At 44.6% G+C, this 18,376-nt stretch overlaps 1 protein-coding gene across 1 annotated transcript; it reads right to left on the bottom strand.

Moving 5' to 3' along the window:
* Nucleotides 15,842-18,353, bottom strand: LOC8066170 (phenylalanine ammonia-lyase). The gene has a single exon (XM_002452434.2). The coding sequence runs from the start codon at nt 18,193-18,195 to the stop codon at nt 16,051-16,053; it is 2,145 nt and encodes a 714-aa protein (XP_002452479.1). The 5' UTR covers nt 18,196-18,353; the 3' UTR covers nt 15,842-16,050.

Below are 18,376 nucleotides of genomic sequence, written 5' to 3'. Positions count from 1 at the left end.
GTATATCTATTTGATGTCACAAAATTTTATAATTTTCTATAATTTTGGTCAAACTTAACATGATTTGACTCTCCAAAGTTCTTAGAATGCCTTATAATTTGGGATAGAGGGAGTACTAAAGAGTGTTCAACAATGACTGGAGCACCTATGAGCCCCTCGAAACAGGTCCTAAGATTGTCTCTAACAATGAAGACACAAGTATGACACCTTTAGGTCATGCACAGTGAAAACATCGCCACCCAAAATTTACTTTCTCTAATAGCGAAGGGTGAACCTAAATCTCATCCCCACTTAGTCGAAGCCCGCGGCCTCCCCTAATCCTCCCCCTCCGCCTCGCCATCCTCCACCGGCGTGCTCGGGAGTGCCCGCAGAGGCCTTGGCTGCGAGCTTGGTTGCAAGAGCTTCGTGGAACAGGCGGTGGAGGCGGACCACTTCCTAGCACCGAGCAGCAGCAGGCGGAGATCCGGGGCGGTGGTGACGGCGCAACGCAGATTTGGGGCGGCAAGGGGCAGCACGTCCGCTGCATTGCCGGCTCCGGTTGTGGTGGTAGGCCCATGCTGCAACGACGATGCAAAGAGACGGAGGGACGACACATTTTGCGTTGTGCGTTGCCTCCGGCTTAAAATGGGTGTTGTGTTTGTCTACCTTGTTGGAGGCTGTTTTTTCACTGTACGACATCCATTTTGGGTATAGATCCTGCTTTGCTAACTTTGTTGGAGACGGTCTAAGTAGATAGAATACCTGTGAGCACTTGTGAGCAACGGATGTTCTGATGGGCTATGTGATTGTTGTGATGTCATACAATGTCGTCTAAATTTGAATTGATGTATTTGAATTCGTGGATTTGAATATTAATCATGTGTATGAACTTACAACAGTTTTGTTTCAATTAATGTCGAGTCCAATAGATAGAATACATAGAGTAAACAAATAAAATTAGAAAGTAGTGGTCCTAATTTAGGAGTCACCGCTGGGGTTGATACCAGAATACAAGATAGTAGGAGGTACCAAATCAACGTTAAGTCCAATAGATAGAATACATACATAGAATAAATGAGAAAAAAGAACAGCAATTAGTAGTCCTGATTTAGAGGTTACTGCTCAACGTTGAGACCAAAATACCACAAGACATCAAAAAGTAGGAAGATCTACCAAATCAAAATTATCTAAAAAAAGCTACCAAATCAAAAGTAGGGCTCTAATCTGGACCTACTGCTAGAGTTGCGATGGAACACAGCATAGCAAGTGTCCGTGCGCGACAACCTGAGATGGAAACCGCGTTGCGATGGACTGAGTTTGGTACGCCTCTTCTTGGTACCATGTGTTGAGATTTGCAAAGACCAGTTGCTGATTACTTGTGCGATAAATAAAGTCAAACTCCACGAGTATACATATCTGATCTGAGCTCTTGTCAGGCCATCTATCCTCCCAACATTATCTGGTAGTAACAATCCTAGCTACTTGCCCTTGCTGGAGATCATACCATATCATTTTTTTTCTCGAATACGCACAGATAATTAGAGTGTTGCTCCCGGCGTTAGTGTTTTGATGTGGCTACATTTTTCTCGACACGCCCGAATTCCATCCTTGGTGACCTAGCCCATTCCCTGCAGCAGCTCAGCGAGGTTCGTCGCCCCCGCCAGGATCCATTGGCTAGCCTCTGCCTTGATGATCAGTAACAGAGGCTGTAGAATCACGGAAGCACCGTGCGTTGCGCTCCTTGCACACCTGCCAGGAGACGAGGGCGAAGAGCGTGTCCAGACCTGCCTGCTGCTGTCCCGTGAACGCTGACCTGAGGCTACGCCAGCACGAAAGTGTGGTCACGGACGGTGCGGGTAGTGGCCGGTGCAAGGCCTGAAGGACGTGGTACCACGTGAAAGGGCACTCGGCGATGATGTGGTCGATGGTTTCGGTGGCCTGATCACAAAGGTAGCACGCGTCTCTAACCTCCAGGCCATACCTTCTTCGGTGATCTCCAGTCCAGAGTCTTCTCTTAAAGGCGAGCCAGAGGAAGATCTTGACCCGGAGGGGGTGCCCATGTTCGCCGGATTAGCTTGTGGCCGGCTAGCATATCATTTTGTAATGGAAACTGAACACCCTGGTGCATTCGCGAGTTCGCGACTAAACAGGCCTTGTTTAGTTCACCCTGAAAACTAAAAAGTTTTCAAAATTCCCTGTCACATCGAATCTTGTGACACATGCATGAAACATTAAATATAGACGAAAACAAACTAATTACACAGTTTAGCTGTAAATCATGAGACGAATCTTTTGATCCTAATTAGTCTATGATTGGATAATTTTTATCACAAACAAACGAAAGTGCTACAGTACCGGAAACTTTTTCACTTTTTCAGAATAAACAAGGCCTAATCTGTGAGCAGCCGGTCGGCCAAACACTGCTCTTTTGACAAATCTTGGGTCCAAACGAAAGGCCAAGGAGCTGCTACCTGGGCCGGAACTTTGCTGCGCGCACAGTCAGTATTCGAGGGTGTACTTGCAGTCACTACTAACGATGCCTATTGCGGCATGGCCGGGCCCTGACGTTCACGTTCACATCGAATCGACAGCAGGTACTCTCCTCGGCGTCCCAGGCGCGAATGGATACAGGGCACGCTGCCCGCATTATTGGTGTACCGGCCGGCCGGTCACAGACTCACAGTAGTACATGACACCACGACAAACGTGAAACGTCGGCACGTCGCAGCGTGTTCTTTAGGAGTAGTACTAGTACTGCGTGACAACGTCTGTGACGGCAGTGGGCGACAGGATACGTGAGCGCCACACCACGAGTGGCCATGGCGCAAGACGAGCCGGAGGGATCGGATCGGATCGGGGAGTTCAGCTGTGAACTGATCCTGCCTGGACTGGACAAGGCAGCCGAGCGAAAGCGACAGGCAAAACAGCCCGGCCGCGGCGGAGCGCCTCCCACGCCGAGCGCACCAACGGACGGGGTCGCCTTCATTCTCGACGCATTTTCGCGGTGACCGGCCGTCCGAGCCGATTGAGAGCGAACAGAAATCCCGCTGGGTTTTCAGTTTTCAGTTCGTGCAGGTACAGACTAGAGTGACAGACACACGAGCCGCCGTGAAAGCTGCTGCAGTTGCTTTCCGGCGGTTCGGGGACCCTGCCCCGTGCCTGAGACGCTGCTGGGGGCGTTTTCTGATAGCGCTGTGCGGCTGCAATTTGCAAATTGTTGGTTGTGTTTGGTAGAACGAGTGGACGGCGGGTTCCGCGCCTCCAAGTGGGTCTCCAGCGGCCGGTGTCCGAGCGGCGAGAGCGTGGCGTGGTGACTGGTGAGCCACACAAGTTACAGGGAGGAGGCAGGGATCGGCCATGAATGATCGGCAGTGGTAACTGCTGCCAAAGGACATCCTGCGGGCCAAGACTACCGAGAGACTGCCGAGACATGCTGACGGCCATGTGAGCTGACGCGAGTGGTCACAACCGTCCCCCAACAGTAAATTCTGATGCGGATCTCTAGTCCTTGTTGGCTACCGTTCATTAGTTCCCTTCCCCGTACAATTTACTCCCTATCCCATAACATACATAGAGTACTAAATATAGACTAAACAATGAGCATGTTCGCTTCTCTTTTTAGCCGTACTTCCTATAATAAATCAGTCAACAATGAGCATGTTCGCTTCTCTTTTCAGTATGACTTTTTAAATCGGCGAACAAAATGAATAACTAATTACATAGATTATGACTATTTTACGAGACGAATCTTTTAAATATAATTAGTCTATAATTTAACAATGTGGTCTAACAGTAAACATGTGTTCATGACAAATCAACTAGGTCTAATAAATTGGTCTCGCATAGTGCCAAAGACTTTTACAATTTATTTTATTATTACTATCCAAACAATCCCAACATCCCAATATGATAGTCGATATGACATCTCAAATTTTACCCCTAGATTTAAACAAGATCCTAGTACCATAAGATTAAAGACCGAAGTCTCAAGCTGTACAGCAGAAGTGCGGTTAGTTATTTTTCTTTGTTCACCAGACATATTGCGGATTCAAATGTTTGGTGAGGGTGAAATTGAGCGGCTACCTGCACCCATCCAGATCGCAGCCACTTGATTGGTCACTAACTCACTATTGGCTGGGCTGCATTCCACTCCAGGCGTCGATGACTGGCGGCGCATGCATGCATTCACCTACCGTGAAGCACTATCACGAGCAGCCCTCTATACAAAGCCCTTTCGACGCGACGGGTGTACATACTATAAGCGAGCCACTTCACAGGCGTGCTCCAGGTTTTGTTGATCTTTTACTACCCTTTTTTATGTCTAAACACGAACGTGGACCATGTTCAAAATAAAGTTTGAGTGCTTCAGCTGAGCTTTGCAATTAAAAGGTGTGTGGGTAGGTGAGATGGACGAAGAAACTATACAGAAACAACGCAAGAACAAGTCCATGATTAGGTTGTTTTGTTAGGTTATTGACCCTTGCACTCCGGCCAGCATTTTTCATACTCTACAACCCTTGGTCGGTCCTCCAAATTAAATTGGGGATAGGATAATACTGTGAAGCGACTCAAAAAAAAAGGCAAAGGATAACAATGCCTTTTTTCCGCTCTTGCGTGCGCAGCTACCTAGGGTCCGAGCTAGGGATGAAAACGGATCGGATACGGACGGATATCACCGATATCATATTTGTTTTCATATTTCTGGTTGGAGTCGGATTCGAATACGGATAATATCAATCATGTCGGATAAGATAAGATTAGATGTCGACATCATAAATATACGATTTAAGTATTCGGATACGGATATGGTATCGGATGTTGAATATTCGGTCTCGGATACGGACAGATTCAAACCCCTCTAAACGAATTCGGTCTCGAATACGGTCGGAAAATATCCGTACCGTTTTCATCCCTCCGAGCACTATCTTGGCAAGAGTATTTTGAGCAAATTCCCTCCCCGTCACTAAAAATTCTATTGTGTTACTATTTTAAAATTATCTTTTCTTCCATGCCATTTCTATGAGTTGACTGGTAATAGTGGGTTGCTATTATGTTAGTATGGAAAATACAATTTCATCCATTATAAAGGAAAGCACAAAGACACCACCGGCCAACCAGCAATGAATAGATAGATGTATCATGTATGCTATGATGATAAAATAAACTATGAAAAAGTAAGCCAATTTAACTTTCCAGGATGCACGAAGATAGCCGACATTATATTCGCTCAATATATACAAATTCACATAACCAGGGTCACAGAAGCTTTGCATTTTCTTCACATAATATACGCTGAAAGTCAAATGGCAAAGTTTACGTGACATAACATACATAGAGAATGTGTGTTCCCAAGCAAAAAGAAATGTTTGTGGTGTTTCTCATTAGTCATCACAAAGACCATAGCTTTGGTGCAACTTGTCTACTTGGTGTCCTCAATTTGAGGAGAGTACTTGCATTTTCTGAATTTCACTACTACTAAAAAGTTTTGGGAGCCCCCTGAATTAATAGAGGTGGGCACAAAAGGATGCTACCTCAAGGGAGTGCCTAGGGCAGTATAGTCTTTCGAATATGCTCGTAGAGATAGGGAGCATGTGTGTGCGTTCATAGAGGTTTATGCATGCATATATGTCTATATTGTGTTTAAAAAAATACCATAGTTTTGAGAGGAGACATATGATAAACTAGCAAAAAATAAAGAATAGACAGATATCATGTCACACATGGTTCAGGGATCAGTTCTCCAAGTCACGATGCGCGTGTGCCAAGCGACCAGTCCAGGGCGCATGCCCCGGTCAAGCCGTGGCTCGCCTAGGTGTGTGCTGGCGAAGCTCACCCAGCATATGGTCGTGTCATCCTCCATCAAGTGCGTGGCTTGCCCTAACTTTTTCTCACACTAGCTCCAACTTGAGCTTGATTTGAAAACGTGATGTGTTTGGTTCAAGAATAAGGTAAGATGAGATGATTTCATCCTAGCTTTTTCTAATAAAACTGTCCCATCTCATTTTTAATTGAGAATCGAGTTGTTCCAGCTTTTTGTTTGGTATACGATAGGTTTGGGAAAATGGGATGGATGACGTTGTCTACACTATGAGTCACCTTAGCCATAGGCGCAGGTAACTTGATTTGGGATGAGAACCGGCTGCTAGGCACATGTATAGACTTATTAGCCATAGACGTTGGTAACTTGATTTGGGATGAGGACCGGCTGCTAGGCACATGTGTAGACTTATTAGCCATAGGCCTTGTTAACTTGATTTGGGATGAGGACTGGCTGCTAGGCACATGTGTAGACTTATTAGAGGACCCGACTATGGTCATATTTACTTAAGCTTATCTACCGAATCTGGCAGCCATTTAGCAGTATTTTTCTCTCATAATAAAATAGCGAACAATATTTTTAGCCATCGCTTTTCATACAAGCGAATGGGCTCTATATTACTATATGAAGAGGAAGGAAGCGAAAGGTAGTTTAATTGTACATAAATATAGTGAAATTATACCTGAGCCTTAACACAAGAGAAGACAAGTTTCAAATAGTGACACACAAGAGAAATTAATGAAATTTTTTGGTATGACATAAGAGAAAACTATAATTTCTATTAGCGCTGAGAGAATTTAATCGAGTGTTTTTCTATATTCTCCAGCACGTGTGTGGGTGTGTTCAACCTTTATATATAGTCAGCCTCGCGTGTTTGTAGTCAACCTCGTGCTACGTGAGGTGAGGCTATGACTCCTATCTTGTTTAGATATGTACCAGAAAACCTTACTCCCTTCGTCCCTTTTTGGTTTTCATTTTTATTTTCAAAAAATAACTTTAACTAGTTTTATATAAATGTTTTTGGGCACAGCTGCAGCGTGATGAGCAAGCTAAAGCCTTTCTTTCGGCGATAAGCAAAAAGTTGAAAATTATTGCCTTAGATATTTCAAATAAAGGCTAGAAACATTTATATAGTTTGCTTTAGTATCCTAGTCCTTGTTCAAGACGTCCTTGTTCAAGGCCAGAGACTGCTCTTTCTTTTTTGCTTCGGAAATTTGTAATAATTGGCTGTGTACATCTCTGGATGTAGAGGCCGGATATTTTTATCTATTATCTAAAAAAATTAATAATTATGATACACAATTAGTATCATTAGATAAATCATTGAATCTATTATAATAATAAACTTATTTAGAGATATAAATATTGTATGTATTTTTTCTATAATAGTTAAACTCATGGCAGGAAAAAAACAGAAACAAAGGGAGTATTGGATATGCAGGCTTCTGACTTTGCATTTACTTGAGGATAAAAAACGTTAGGGTTCAAAGAAACCACAGATGTCCTTGGCATAAAAGAAGGAAAGGATTTATGGTTGAAAGTTGCTCCACAGCGTTGAAAGTTGGAAGTCTCAAAACGGAGCATGGAATTCGTAACGGACCATGGTCAAAATGAGTTTGGTGGTGAGCAAAATTTGTTGACCGGAGAAGAGAGAATTTTGTGGTACAGTCCATAATGGGTTGGTGAAGCTAGCCATACTACAACTTGGTAACTGAGGCAATCATGGACTAAACTCTTGCTCTGTTTTCTCTGCTTTTCCTTCTTGTTGCGTATGACATGACAAAGCCGTCACTGCCGGCATCGCATATTTGGCAATGCTAAACATGTACTCTTTTCATTTTAAATTATAAGATATTTTATCTTCTTAGATATATTATTTTTACTATATATCTAGATGCATAGCAAATATTACATATAAAAAAGTCAAAATATTTTATAATTTACAATGGAGGTAATACCATATGTCTTACTATATGTTTTCTCTAAAATAAGCATGCAAGCTAACACATGTTTGGTTTGACGGTTGAACTCATCTGGCATGAACCGCTGAAAAATCAACTCGTACGGCATGACACATAGAGCAAAAGCACAATCGAAATAAATAGGTCCGATCTAGCTTCTACTTTTTAGTACAAACAGAAGTGATGAGAATATGCAAACAGAATAAGCTACATACTAATAGCGTACTGTTTGGTTGATTGATTTAGCTACTTTGGCCATAAATGGCTTAGGGCAATCTCAATGGTATATTTATGATCATTTCTATCTTTATTAATTATTTTGTTAACTAAGCAAATTATTGATGTGGTAGTGGATTTATTGTAGAGAGAAGAAAAAATAGATAATCGTTTTCTACCAAGGAAACAAAGTCTTCACGTTAGGCGATGAAACGGCCGAGCTGCATTGGAAAGAAACTGATAGTTTTTTTTCTTCTCTGTCTAGATCTCCCGCTCCGCTGCGCTCTCGTGTACCTCCCCCCATCTTCCTACGCGCTCGCCTCCTTCGTGCTGGAGTTTTCCGCGGCGGGCTTAATGACAGGAAGGGGATTATTTGTGTGACCAAAACAGTCGTCACTTCTCGTGCTGGCCTTAGCAGCAACAGCATAGGCGTGGCCTCGATGAAGCATGCACCCTCAATGGTGAGGAGGATGGCGTGGCGGCCGCCCGTGGTTGTCCACACTGAGCCTCTCACTACTACAGTAAGCCATTGTAGGAACGGCTCTAGTGCCACTCTAAGGACAGCTGGCCCAACCACTTCTCTCAGTGGGCTTTTACAAATCAGGCCACTATAGGAGCGGCTGGCCAAGCCGTCCTTACAAATGCAATTAGTAAGGGCGGCCGGTGTTTTCAGCTGCCCTTACAAATGATATTTCTAAGGGTGGCTGGATCACCAGCCGTCCTTAGAAACACCATTTGTAAGGGCGGCTGCAGCACTAGCTGCCCCTTAAGGATGGCAGCAGGACGGTTTCGGGTCGGATATCCGCAGGTTTCGGTTCTCACGGATTCGGGTTTGGGGATGATTTTTCACCCACGGTTTTCGGGTTCGGGGCCCCAAAACTTTTCGGGTTTGGTTTTCCACCCGTGGATATATATCCGAAAATAAGTCATTAGAATTAATTTTCATATTTTATAATATGGTAATAATAACTTGTTTACTAAGATTATGAAATTTATTTTAAGCTAACTTATGAAAATATTTATGTTTTATTGCCTCTTGTTTATACATGTAAATATGTGTATATATGTCATGTATATATTTATAGAAAGTCTTTATTGCTATTATTATGTTGACATAGAAAGCGGGTTTCGGGTATCCATTCGGGTTTTGGGTATCCGCGGGTTATCACCCGAATCGGTGTTCGGTTCGGTTTCGGGTTCGGGTGCACATAGACTTCACTCGATCCAAACCCGCCCCGTTGCCATCCTGACTGCCCCTACAGTTTGTATCTGTAGAGGCGGTTCAATCTAGAACCGCCCCTACAGTTGATTTTCTAGCAAAAAAGCAAATTCGAATCCAAATCTGACCACAACATGTAATATATGCTTCAAATTCAAATCTAACCACCACACATATACATATATTCATCCACAAACACACGGGCATATAATATAACCCACAACTACAAGCCATAATTCACAAGTTGAAAAATCTAATTCACAAAGTCCATCATTATGACATTACATAGCCATAATTCACAAGTTCAGATAGTTTCATAAGTCCAAACCATTGTAGATTGTTATCAATGACCTAGAGCTAGCCTGTGAGTCTCATAGAGGTGTTAGTACCTAGGATACTACCTAAGTCAGAAGATCGGTCATGGTAAACTCCTTTAGAAGTAACAACCTCGTCCATGACATGATGAAGCCGCAAAGGTCGCCGACGAGCTCTAAGAGTTCATCATCCTTGTACACATCCCTTTTCTGGTGTCAACACCATTCTAATTTCATGAAACATAAATTAGAAAATAAAAAAACAAACCCAAGATCTAGAACTAGATGAAACATATATGAAACTAGGGTGTAATCTCCACTAAAATCAAAACAAGATCGACTAATAATGGGTGCAAGCTCATTTCTCTAACTACTTTATACTAATAGCTTCAAAACTAGGATCTAATTTGCTCCATACAAAGCTTAAGCACCATAGAAGAGAGAGAAAAGCAAAACTCAAATTACATACAAACCAACCATTAAAACTTCAATTAAAGGCTTGGAATAGTATTTTCTTACCTTCTACAAGCTCTTCACCAAAGGATTGACACCAAAACCTCCTCCCTTACTAGAGCAATTTTTGGGAAGAGCCCAAGGCCTCCTAATCTTTTTTTTCTCGAGTTGGAGTGAGTGATCCGAGAAGGAAGAAGGTGACTGCTACTACTTATACAACCGTCCTACAAATGCCTTAGTAAGAACGGCTGTGATCCAGCCGAATCTACAAATAGGCCGATTTGTAGGGCGATTGCCAACTATTTATAGAGACGGCTGGTCTACTAGGACCCAGAAAGTCCACGATAGGAGCGGCTTAATCACCGACCACTCCTACTGTCCTAAGCCTCTGACACTTACAAATTATTTTTCACGTAGTGGCTCAACCGATCGACTCGCATATTTATATATGGAGAAAATAATGAAAGAGATCCGAGGTTGCCGCTAGAGGATTTTTTTTTTTTTTTTTTGAAATTTTCCGCTAGAGGATTTGGTGCCATCCATGGAATACGTGCATGCATGCGATGGTAGTGAGCTGCATAAGGTCGGGCATGGCGGCTCCAACAACGATGAGACCAAGAGGAAGGTGGGGATGAGTTCGCCACGGACGTCTGGCTTCGACACCTCGTCATACTGCCCTGTGCGTGAAAAGAAAGAAAGCAAGCTAGCGTTGTCAAAGCACAGGATGGATATCAGAATTGATTTTGTTGAACACGAGTTGGAGATTAATTTGTGGCCACGTGAGTGCTACTACATAAATTCTTGCTACACCTGATCATGTTTTCTTTGTGAAACATGCACGAGATCATTAATCATTTTTCGTCTTAAAAACTACTAAGGCACTCACAATGCAGATTCTATCTTAAAATCTAAGGCCTTGTTTAGTTCAAAAAAATTTGCAAAATTTTTCAGACCGTCACATCAAATCTTTAAACGCATGTATAAAGTATTAAATATAGACAAAAATAAAAACTAATTGCACAGTTTGGTTGGAATTGACGAGACGAATCTTTTGAGTCTAATTAGTCCATGATTGGATAATATTTGTCAAATACAAACAAAAGTGGTACTATTCCTATTTTACAAAATTTTTTAGAACTAAACAAGGTCTAAAGTTATTTATTACTTCGAACAATGTGGACTTAGAGTCTAAATAAGACTTGGAGTCTTATTTTTTCTACCTCTTTCTTCAAAAAATATATTGACTCATCAGCAAAATACCATAAATAATATGTAATTAATTGTCTTGAACTCTCTGATAGAGTATTGCATTGTGAGTGCTCTAATAAAAACATAATACATTGGAAGAGTGAAGTCTATAATGCAATTTATTGCTCTTGGAAACTACTCTAGAAATCATAGGACTGCCCTTATAAGTTGTATTAAATAGGCGCCTTATTGACACCCCTGAATTTCTATTACACAAATTTATTTTAGCAATCATTCACCGTAACCGTGCTGAGCGAACGATGTCGCATGCCAACCGCTCACCCTCCTTCCCTACACCTTTTACTTATTGGTGGAGACACCTAAAATAAATCAAAATATTTATTTCAGATTAAATGGTATATTTACTTTTAATTCCGCCTGCACCAGTGTGTTTTACGTGACGAGGCGAACAAAACCAAACCCCACATACATATGTTTCAGAGATTTTTTTCTAGTAGTAATTTATTATGTATACTAACTTATAATATATAACGCACGATATAACTTTTACCTGACAATTTATTATATATATAACTTTTATGTGATAAGTTATGCACAAAACTTATATATATAACATACTATGTGACAAAATTAGATGGCATACATGTAATAAAAATTTAGATTTATAAGATATAGATGAACAAACTTGTATGTACAAATCAGTATTGATAACTTATAAGTTAAATGAACAAAACTTGTATATTCAACTCAATATTGATAACTTATATTATAATAAACTTATTTGTAGAACTTAGATATATAAATTGGTTTATTTTCTTTATGTGTTAATAACTTTTGTATTTCTAAGTTTTAACATAAGTTATAAGTCAATCGTTCCTTTGTGTTTTGATAACTTTTTGTACATAATTAGTTACTTCATTTGTGTTTAATAACTTTCTGTACATGATTGTATTTTATAATTCTTGAGGTTTCAAGTTTTTCGCATAAATTATATGTATCTTACTAAGCTATATGTTATAACTTTATGGTATAGATTATATTTTGTAAGTTAATATACATAAATTAGTAGCCAAAAAGTTATTTGAAACATATATAAGTGAGGGTCTAGTTTTGTTTGTGTTGTAACTTAATAATTTTTTTTACTCTTTTTAGGAAATCGGCCGTCCTTGAAAAGCATACATGGAAAGGGAGGCACAGTGACATGGATCTTCAGGTGCTGCCAAAAAGAGAAAAAATGGGATTTTTTTTTAAGAAAAAACGATATGTCTAAAAATTATTCGCTTGATTTTCACCATTTAGTGAGGTCGTTTCTATTCAGAAAGAAGGGGCACTCAACGCGTCTTCGTTGGTCCTGCGGATACAGGCCAGGTAGGCAGTGTATGAGAAAACATGAGGAAATCTGTTCCCATGATTCCGACACATTCCTTTTTTTCTCACACACTTTATTTCATCATGCTTAACTAAATTATTCATACGATCTATAGCAATTTTTTTCTTTCATGTTTAACAAAGTGTTTTCAAGAAAAGAAGAGTATTTGAATAGTTTTTCACAAGGCCGTGCTGGTGGGCGTGCAAGCTGTGCGCTTGTACAGGTGAAAGGTCCTAATATGGCTAGAGGGGGTGAATAGCCTATTTAAAAATTCTACAAACTCACTAGAGCAAGGAGTTAGTAAATAACAAAGCGAAGCTTTTTGCTCTAGCTCTAAAGGGGTGTTTGCAAGCCACCTACCCAACAATTCTAGTTGCTATGATCACTATGGACACAGGAACTAAGTCTCTACAAGTTACACAAGAGAACTAAGCTACACAAGGTAAAGTAAGCAACTAAACTAATTACACTAGTTTGCGGTAAGTAAAGGATAGGATAAGATATTTATACCGCCGTGTAGAGGATGAACCAATCACCAATATAAACAATCAAGCACCGGGAGAATGCCAATCAAACACAATTGAGACACCAATTTTTCTTCCGAGGTTCACGTGCTTGCCGGCACGCTACGTCCCCGTTGTGTCGACCAACACTTGGTGGTTCGGTGGCTAAGAGGTGTAGCACGAACCTCGTCCTCACTAGGACACCACAAGAACCTACCCACAAGTGAGGTAGCTCAATGACACGAGCAATCCACTAGAGTTACCTTTCGGCTCTCCGCCGGGGAAGGTACAAGACCCCTCACAATCACGGGAGATGGCCACGAACAATCACCAACTCGTGCCAATCCTCCTCCGCTGCTCCAAGCCGTCTAGGTGGCGGCAACCACCAAGAGTAACAAGAAAACCGCAGCTAGAACGATCCCCAATTGCCACTAGATGCAATCACTCAAGCAAATGCACTTGGAATCACTCCCAATCTCATAAAGATGTATAATCTATGAAGGAGATGAGTGGGAGGTGTTTGCTTAGGCTCACAAGGATGTCAAGTATGTTAGAATGCCAAGAGAGTGAGCCCTAAGCCGGCCAAACACGTATTTATAGCCCCTCAAACAAATAGAGCTGTTGGCTCTTTCACTGGGCAAAATACGGGGTCACCGGACGCTCTTAAAGGGGCACCGGACGCTCAACACCTGCGTCCGGTGCTCCAACGTCAGCCGTGTGTCAGAATCTAACGGTCACCTGCAGTGCACCGGACGTTGAGCAAGTTAGCACCGGACGCGTCCGGTGCACACCGGACTCATGCACAGAGAGCTCCGCAAACCTGCAGATCACCGGACGCTAAGCACCGGTAGCGTCCGGTGCTCACCGGACCCATGCGCAGAGAGGGTCGCAAAACGCCCGCACACCGGACGCGCACCACCGGACGCTCAAGCCATCGTCCGGTGCCTATCGTCCGGTGCCTTACCCTAGCTGGGTCAGGCACTGTCTGCACCAGACGCTCAGACGCAGCGTCCGGTGCTCCAGAAGCCAGCGTCCGGTGAGTGTTTTCTCAGCGAGAAACACTCCCGTGACTTCTCCAAATTTCCCACCGGCGCAATAGAAAATATGCACTTCATTTTCTCGCAAGCTCGGCGGGAGGGAGAGAGGAACCCATCCTCTCTCTACCCTTCAAACTCCACCTCCTTCTCAAAGTGTGCCAACACCACAATGTGTAAACCAACAAGTGTGCACGTGTGTTAGCATTTTCACAAATATTTTCTTTGAAGGAGTTAAGTTAGCTCACTAGGTTCTAAATGCATGCACAAGAACAATGACACCTAGTGGCACTTGATAACCGCTTAGTCAAAGAATTCCTCTCTTTATAGTACGGCTATCTATCCTAAATGTGATCACACCCTCTATGGTGTCTTGATCACCAAAACCAAAACCCTAAGCAATACCTTTGCCTTGATCTCCATAGGGTTTTGTTTTTCTCTTTCTTCTTTTCCAAGTTGAGCACTTGATCACCTTGTGGTCATCACCATTATCATCATGATCATCACTTGCTCCACTACTTGTCATGTACCAACCTCATTAAATCTACACACACTTAGTATAGAGGTTAGTACTAGGGTTTCATCAATTATCCAAAACCAAACTAGGGCTTTCAACAGGACCCCTAGTTCCAAGGGGCCTCCTACACGCTCGCGAAATCTATCTGGTTCTCTCCCATCATGACTGTCTCCACCTTGCAGAATGCATGTATGTTAATTTTTCTCAGCTATCTCGTATTCCCGTCCTGGCTTCCCCGTCTCTCTGACCAAGGCCTTGTTTAGTTCCTAGAAAAATTTGTAAAATTTTTCACATTCTCCGTCACATCGAATTTTTATACGCATGCATGAAGTATTAAATATAGACGAAAATAAAAACTAACTGCACAGTTTGGTCGGAATTGACGAGACGAATCTTTTAAGCCTAGTTAGTCCATAATTAGACAATATTTGTCAAATACAAACGAAAGTGCTACAATATCGATTTCCCAAAATTTTTCAGAACTAAACAAGGCCCAAGCAAACTATCCCTAGCTACTCTCTAATCAAGCAAGCTGGCTAGTGGAGCCCAACTGTGTCAGAATTATGTCACAAGGTGCCTAATTCCTAATTCCTAGAGATTTGAAACTGTGGAAGGTAATTGTCTGATTTTATTTTCTATTTATTTCTTCGTGTTAATCAGTAATTACTAATTGCTATAAGTGGGTGCAGAACTACTGAGCTGTGCAAAGAGCTCTGTGCTTTTTAGGCACCTCCAATAAAAATAAGAAATTACAACTTGCAAGTCAATAAGGTAATTTGTTTGTCTTTAATTACAATTATGTTGAATAATTCGAAAACAGTAAGAGAATGGTGTTTTCAATATACAACCAAAATGAATAGATACATTTTCGATTTCTCGCATCTATATTTTATTTTTCAAGGGGTCCATTTTAGAATTTGGAACAAGGCCTCAGATTTTGACGGCACAACCCTGGTTTTTCACAACACTTATTCGAGGTAGTTTTTAGAAAACTTGTTTCCAAAAAAATTTTCTTCCAACTTTTATGAAAAGTTATCCTATGTAAAAAAGTTCTCACAAGTTCTTACGAAAAAAATCTTCTGGTAAGTTTACATGAATTGTATTCCAAATGAAATGAATGAAAGCTCGCAAAAAAAATGAAATGAAAGAAAAGTCACATGCTCTGCAGGTGCCTTCCTAGCGCGCGTGCCCAAGCCCAACCACCAAGCTCTCATGTTTGGTCGTTCACTCGTTTGCATTAACACTTGGATTGAATTAAACTGATAATATGATTCACATATTCGAAAACATACAAGTTACAGCTTGCAACAACAATTTGTTCAATCACCCACCAGACCTTGCTCAAAGCAGGTTATGGCGTTCCAGCAAGAATCCATAGCATATCAACGAACAAAAATAAATTAGGAATAAAAAGCATTAGCTAAAAATACAGTCTTCTGCTCCTTGTATTTTCTCTGTTCAGCAGATGGGCAGTGGCTCGCCGTTCCACTCCTTGAGGCACTCGAGCAGCGGGTCGATGTGTTTCCCCTGGTTGATGGCAACGAGCACCTTGTTGAGCTCCTCGCCGGGAGAGCGCGTCTTCTCGCCGGTGAGGTAGACGGCTCCGACCTCCTGGCGCACGAAGCGGTAGAGCGGGTAGGAGCGGCACTCGGTGATTCTGTTGGGTATCGCTGCGGTGCCGTTCTCGACGGCCGCCCGTGCAGCCTCGACGGCCTTGGGCAGCGCCGCGCGCAGCTCCTCCTCGAACTGGGCGACCTTGGCGAAGACGGATGTCTCGGCGTCGAACTCGGCAGCGCCGTTGGCGAGGGCGCGCTCCACGAGCACGTTGCGAAGCTTCTTCATGAGCGGGTAGTTGGCGCTGCAGGGGTCGTCGGCATACGCGAACACGGCCTCGCGCTCGATCTCCTGGAGCAGGTCCTTCTCGCAGAAGCGGGCGACGTGGAGACCACCGGTGGAGTTGGTGCTCAGAGTCTTCTTCGCCACCGTCATCACGCAGCTCTTGACGGCGCTCTTGACGTTCTCCTCGATGTGCCGCAGGTCCACCGCCTGGCACAGGGCGATCAGGAACGTGGAGGACATGAGCTTGAGGATCTCGATGGCCTCAGCAGTCTTCCTGGAGGAGATGAGCCCGAGCGAGTTCACGTCCTGGTTGTGCTGCTCCGCGCTCTGGACGTGGTTGGTGACCGGGTTCCCCAGGAACTGCAGCTCAGAGCAGTAGGACGCCATGGCGATCTCGGCGCCCTTGAAGCCGTAGTCCAAGCTGGGGTTGCGCCCGCCGGACAGGTTGGAGGGCAAGCCGTTGTTGTAGTAGTCGTTGACGAGCTCAGAGAACTGCGCAAACATGAGCTTGCCGATGGCTGCGATGGCGAGACGGGTGTTGTCCATGGACACCCCGATGGGCGTGCCCTGGAAGTTGCCACCGTGAAGAGCCTTGCTCCGGGCGACATCGATGAGCGGGTTGTCGTTGACGGAGTTGATCTCGCGCTCAATGGACTTGGTGGCCGCACGGATAACCTCAATCTGGGGGCCAAGCCACTGCGGCGACGTGCGGAGCGCGTACCTGTCCTGCTTGGGCTTCATCAGCGGGTCCAGCTCGCCGAGCTTCTTGGCAAGCTTCATGTAGGAGCTGCCCTCCAAGATGTGCTCCATGATGGCAGCCGCCTCGATCTGTCCCGGGTGGTGCTTCAGCTTGTGGGTCAGGTGGTCGGTGTACTCCGGCTTGCCGTTCATGACCTCGCAGAACACGGCGGACAGGACCTCGGCAAGGATGGCAAGGACGTTCGCCTCAAAGAGCACCGTGGAGGCAAGGCCAGAGCCCACGGCCGTGCCGTTCACCATGGCAAGACCCTCCTTGGGCTGCAGCTCGAAGAAGCCGCCCTGGATTCCGGCAATCTTGAACGCCTCTGCTGCGTTCACCTTGGTGCCATCCGGGGCGACTGCAACAGAGTTCTCGCGCCCGGTGACGAGGCCGGCAATGTAGGAGAGCGGCACGAGGTCGCCGGACGCGGTGACCGTGCCGCGGAGAGGCAGGCACGGCGTGACGTTGGCGTTGAGCAGCTTGACGATCGCCTCGAGGATCTCGAAGCGGATGCCGGAGTACCCCTGGAGGAGGGTGTTGATGCGGACGAGCATGGCCGCACGCGTGGCCTCGGCCGGCAGGACGTGGCCGTCGGTGCCGGTGCCGAATGCGCCGGCGTTGAGGAAGCGGATGAGCTCCCTCTGGAGCGCGCCGCCCTCCTTGGTCCTCCTGTGGGACGTGGCGCCGAAGCCGGTGGTGACGCCGTAGCTGTCGGTGCCGTTCATCATGCTGTTCATGACCCAGTCGCTGCTGGCCTTGACGCGGCCACGGGCGGACTCGTCGAGCTCGACGCGGGCCTCGCCAGCGCCGGCGGCCACGGCGGCCACCTGCGCGATGCGGAGGCTGGCGCCCTCGATCTTCACCAAGGGCTGGCGGTACTCGGCCACCATCCGCTTCACCTCGTCGAGGTGGCTGCCCATCAGCTCCTCCGCGGCCTTCCCCCAGTTAAGCGGGTCGGCGCGGGGCGTCGCCATGCACAGGCCGTCGCCGTTGGTAGCAGCAACGCGGCCGTTGTCGCACGCCATTGCTGTGGGACTGGGGTTTGGAACAGAAGGCACTTGCGCCGTAAATGATTTGGGATCAGAAACAAAGGCGATGATGGCCTGTTAATCTGGATGGAGAAGAGCTCGTGAGTGGTGATGCACTGGATATGGTGCTGCTCTTCTTGGAGTGAAACGGAGGGGGTGGCCGCGTTTAAATAGCGGA

Source organism: Sorghum bicolor, chromosome 4, assembly GCF_000003195.3.
Source record: "Sorghum bicolor cultivar BTx623 chromosome 4, Sorghum_bicolor_NCBIv3, whole genome shotgun sequence".
Taxonomy (NCBI): Eukaryota; Viridiplantae; Streptophyta; class Magnoliopsida; order Poales; family Poaceae; genus Sorghum; species Sorghum bicolor.
The sequence above is the reverse complement of the archived record's forward strand: the minus strand, read 5'-3'. Positions and strand labels throughout refer to the sequence as shown.

Excerpts from the sequence above, each read along its gene's own strand:
- LOC8066170 (XM_002452434.2), bottom strand. The coding sequence starts at position 18,195 with ATGGCGTGCGACAACGGCCGCGTTGCTGCTACCAACGGCGACGGCCTG.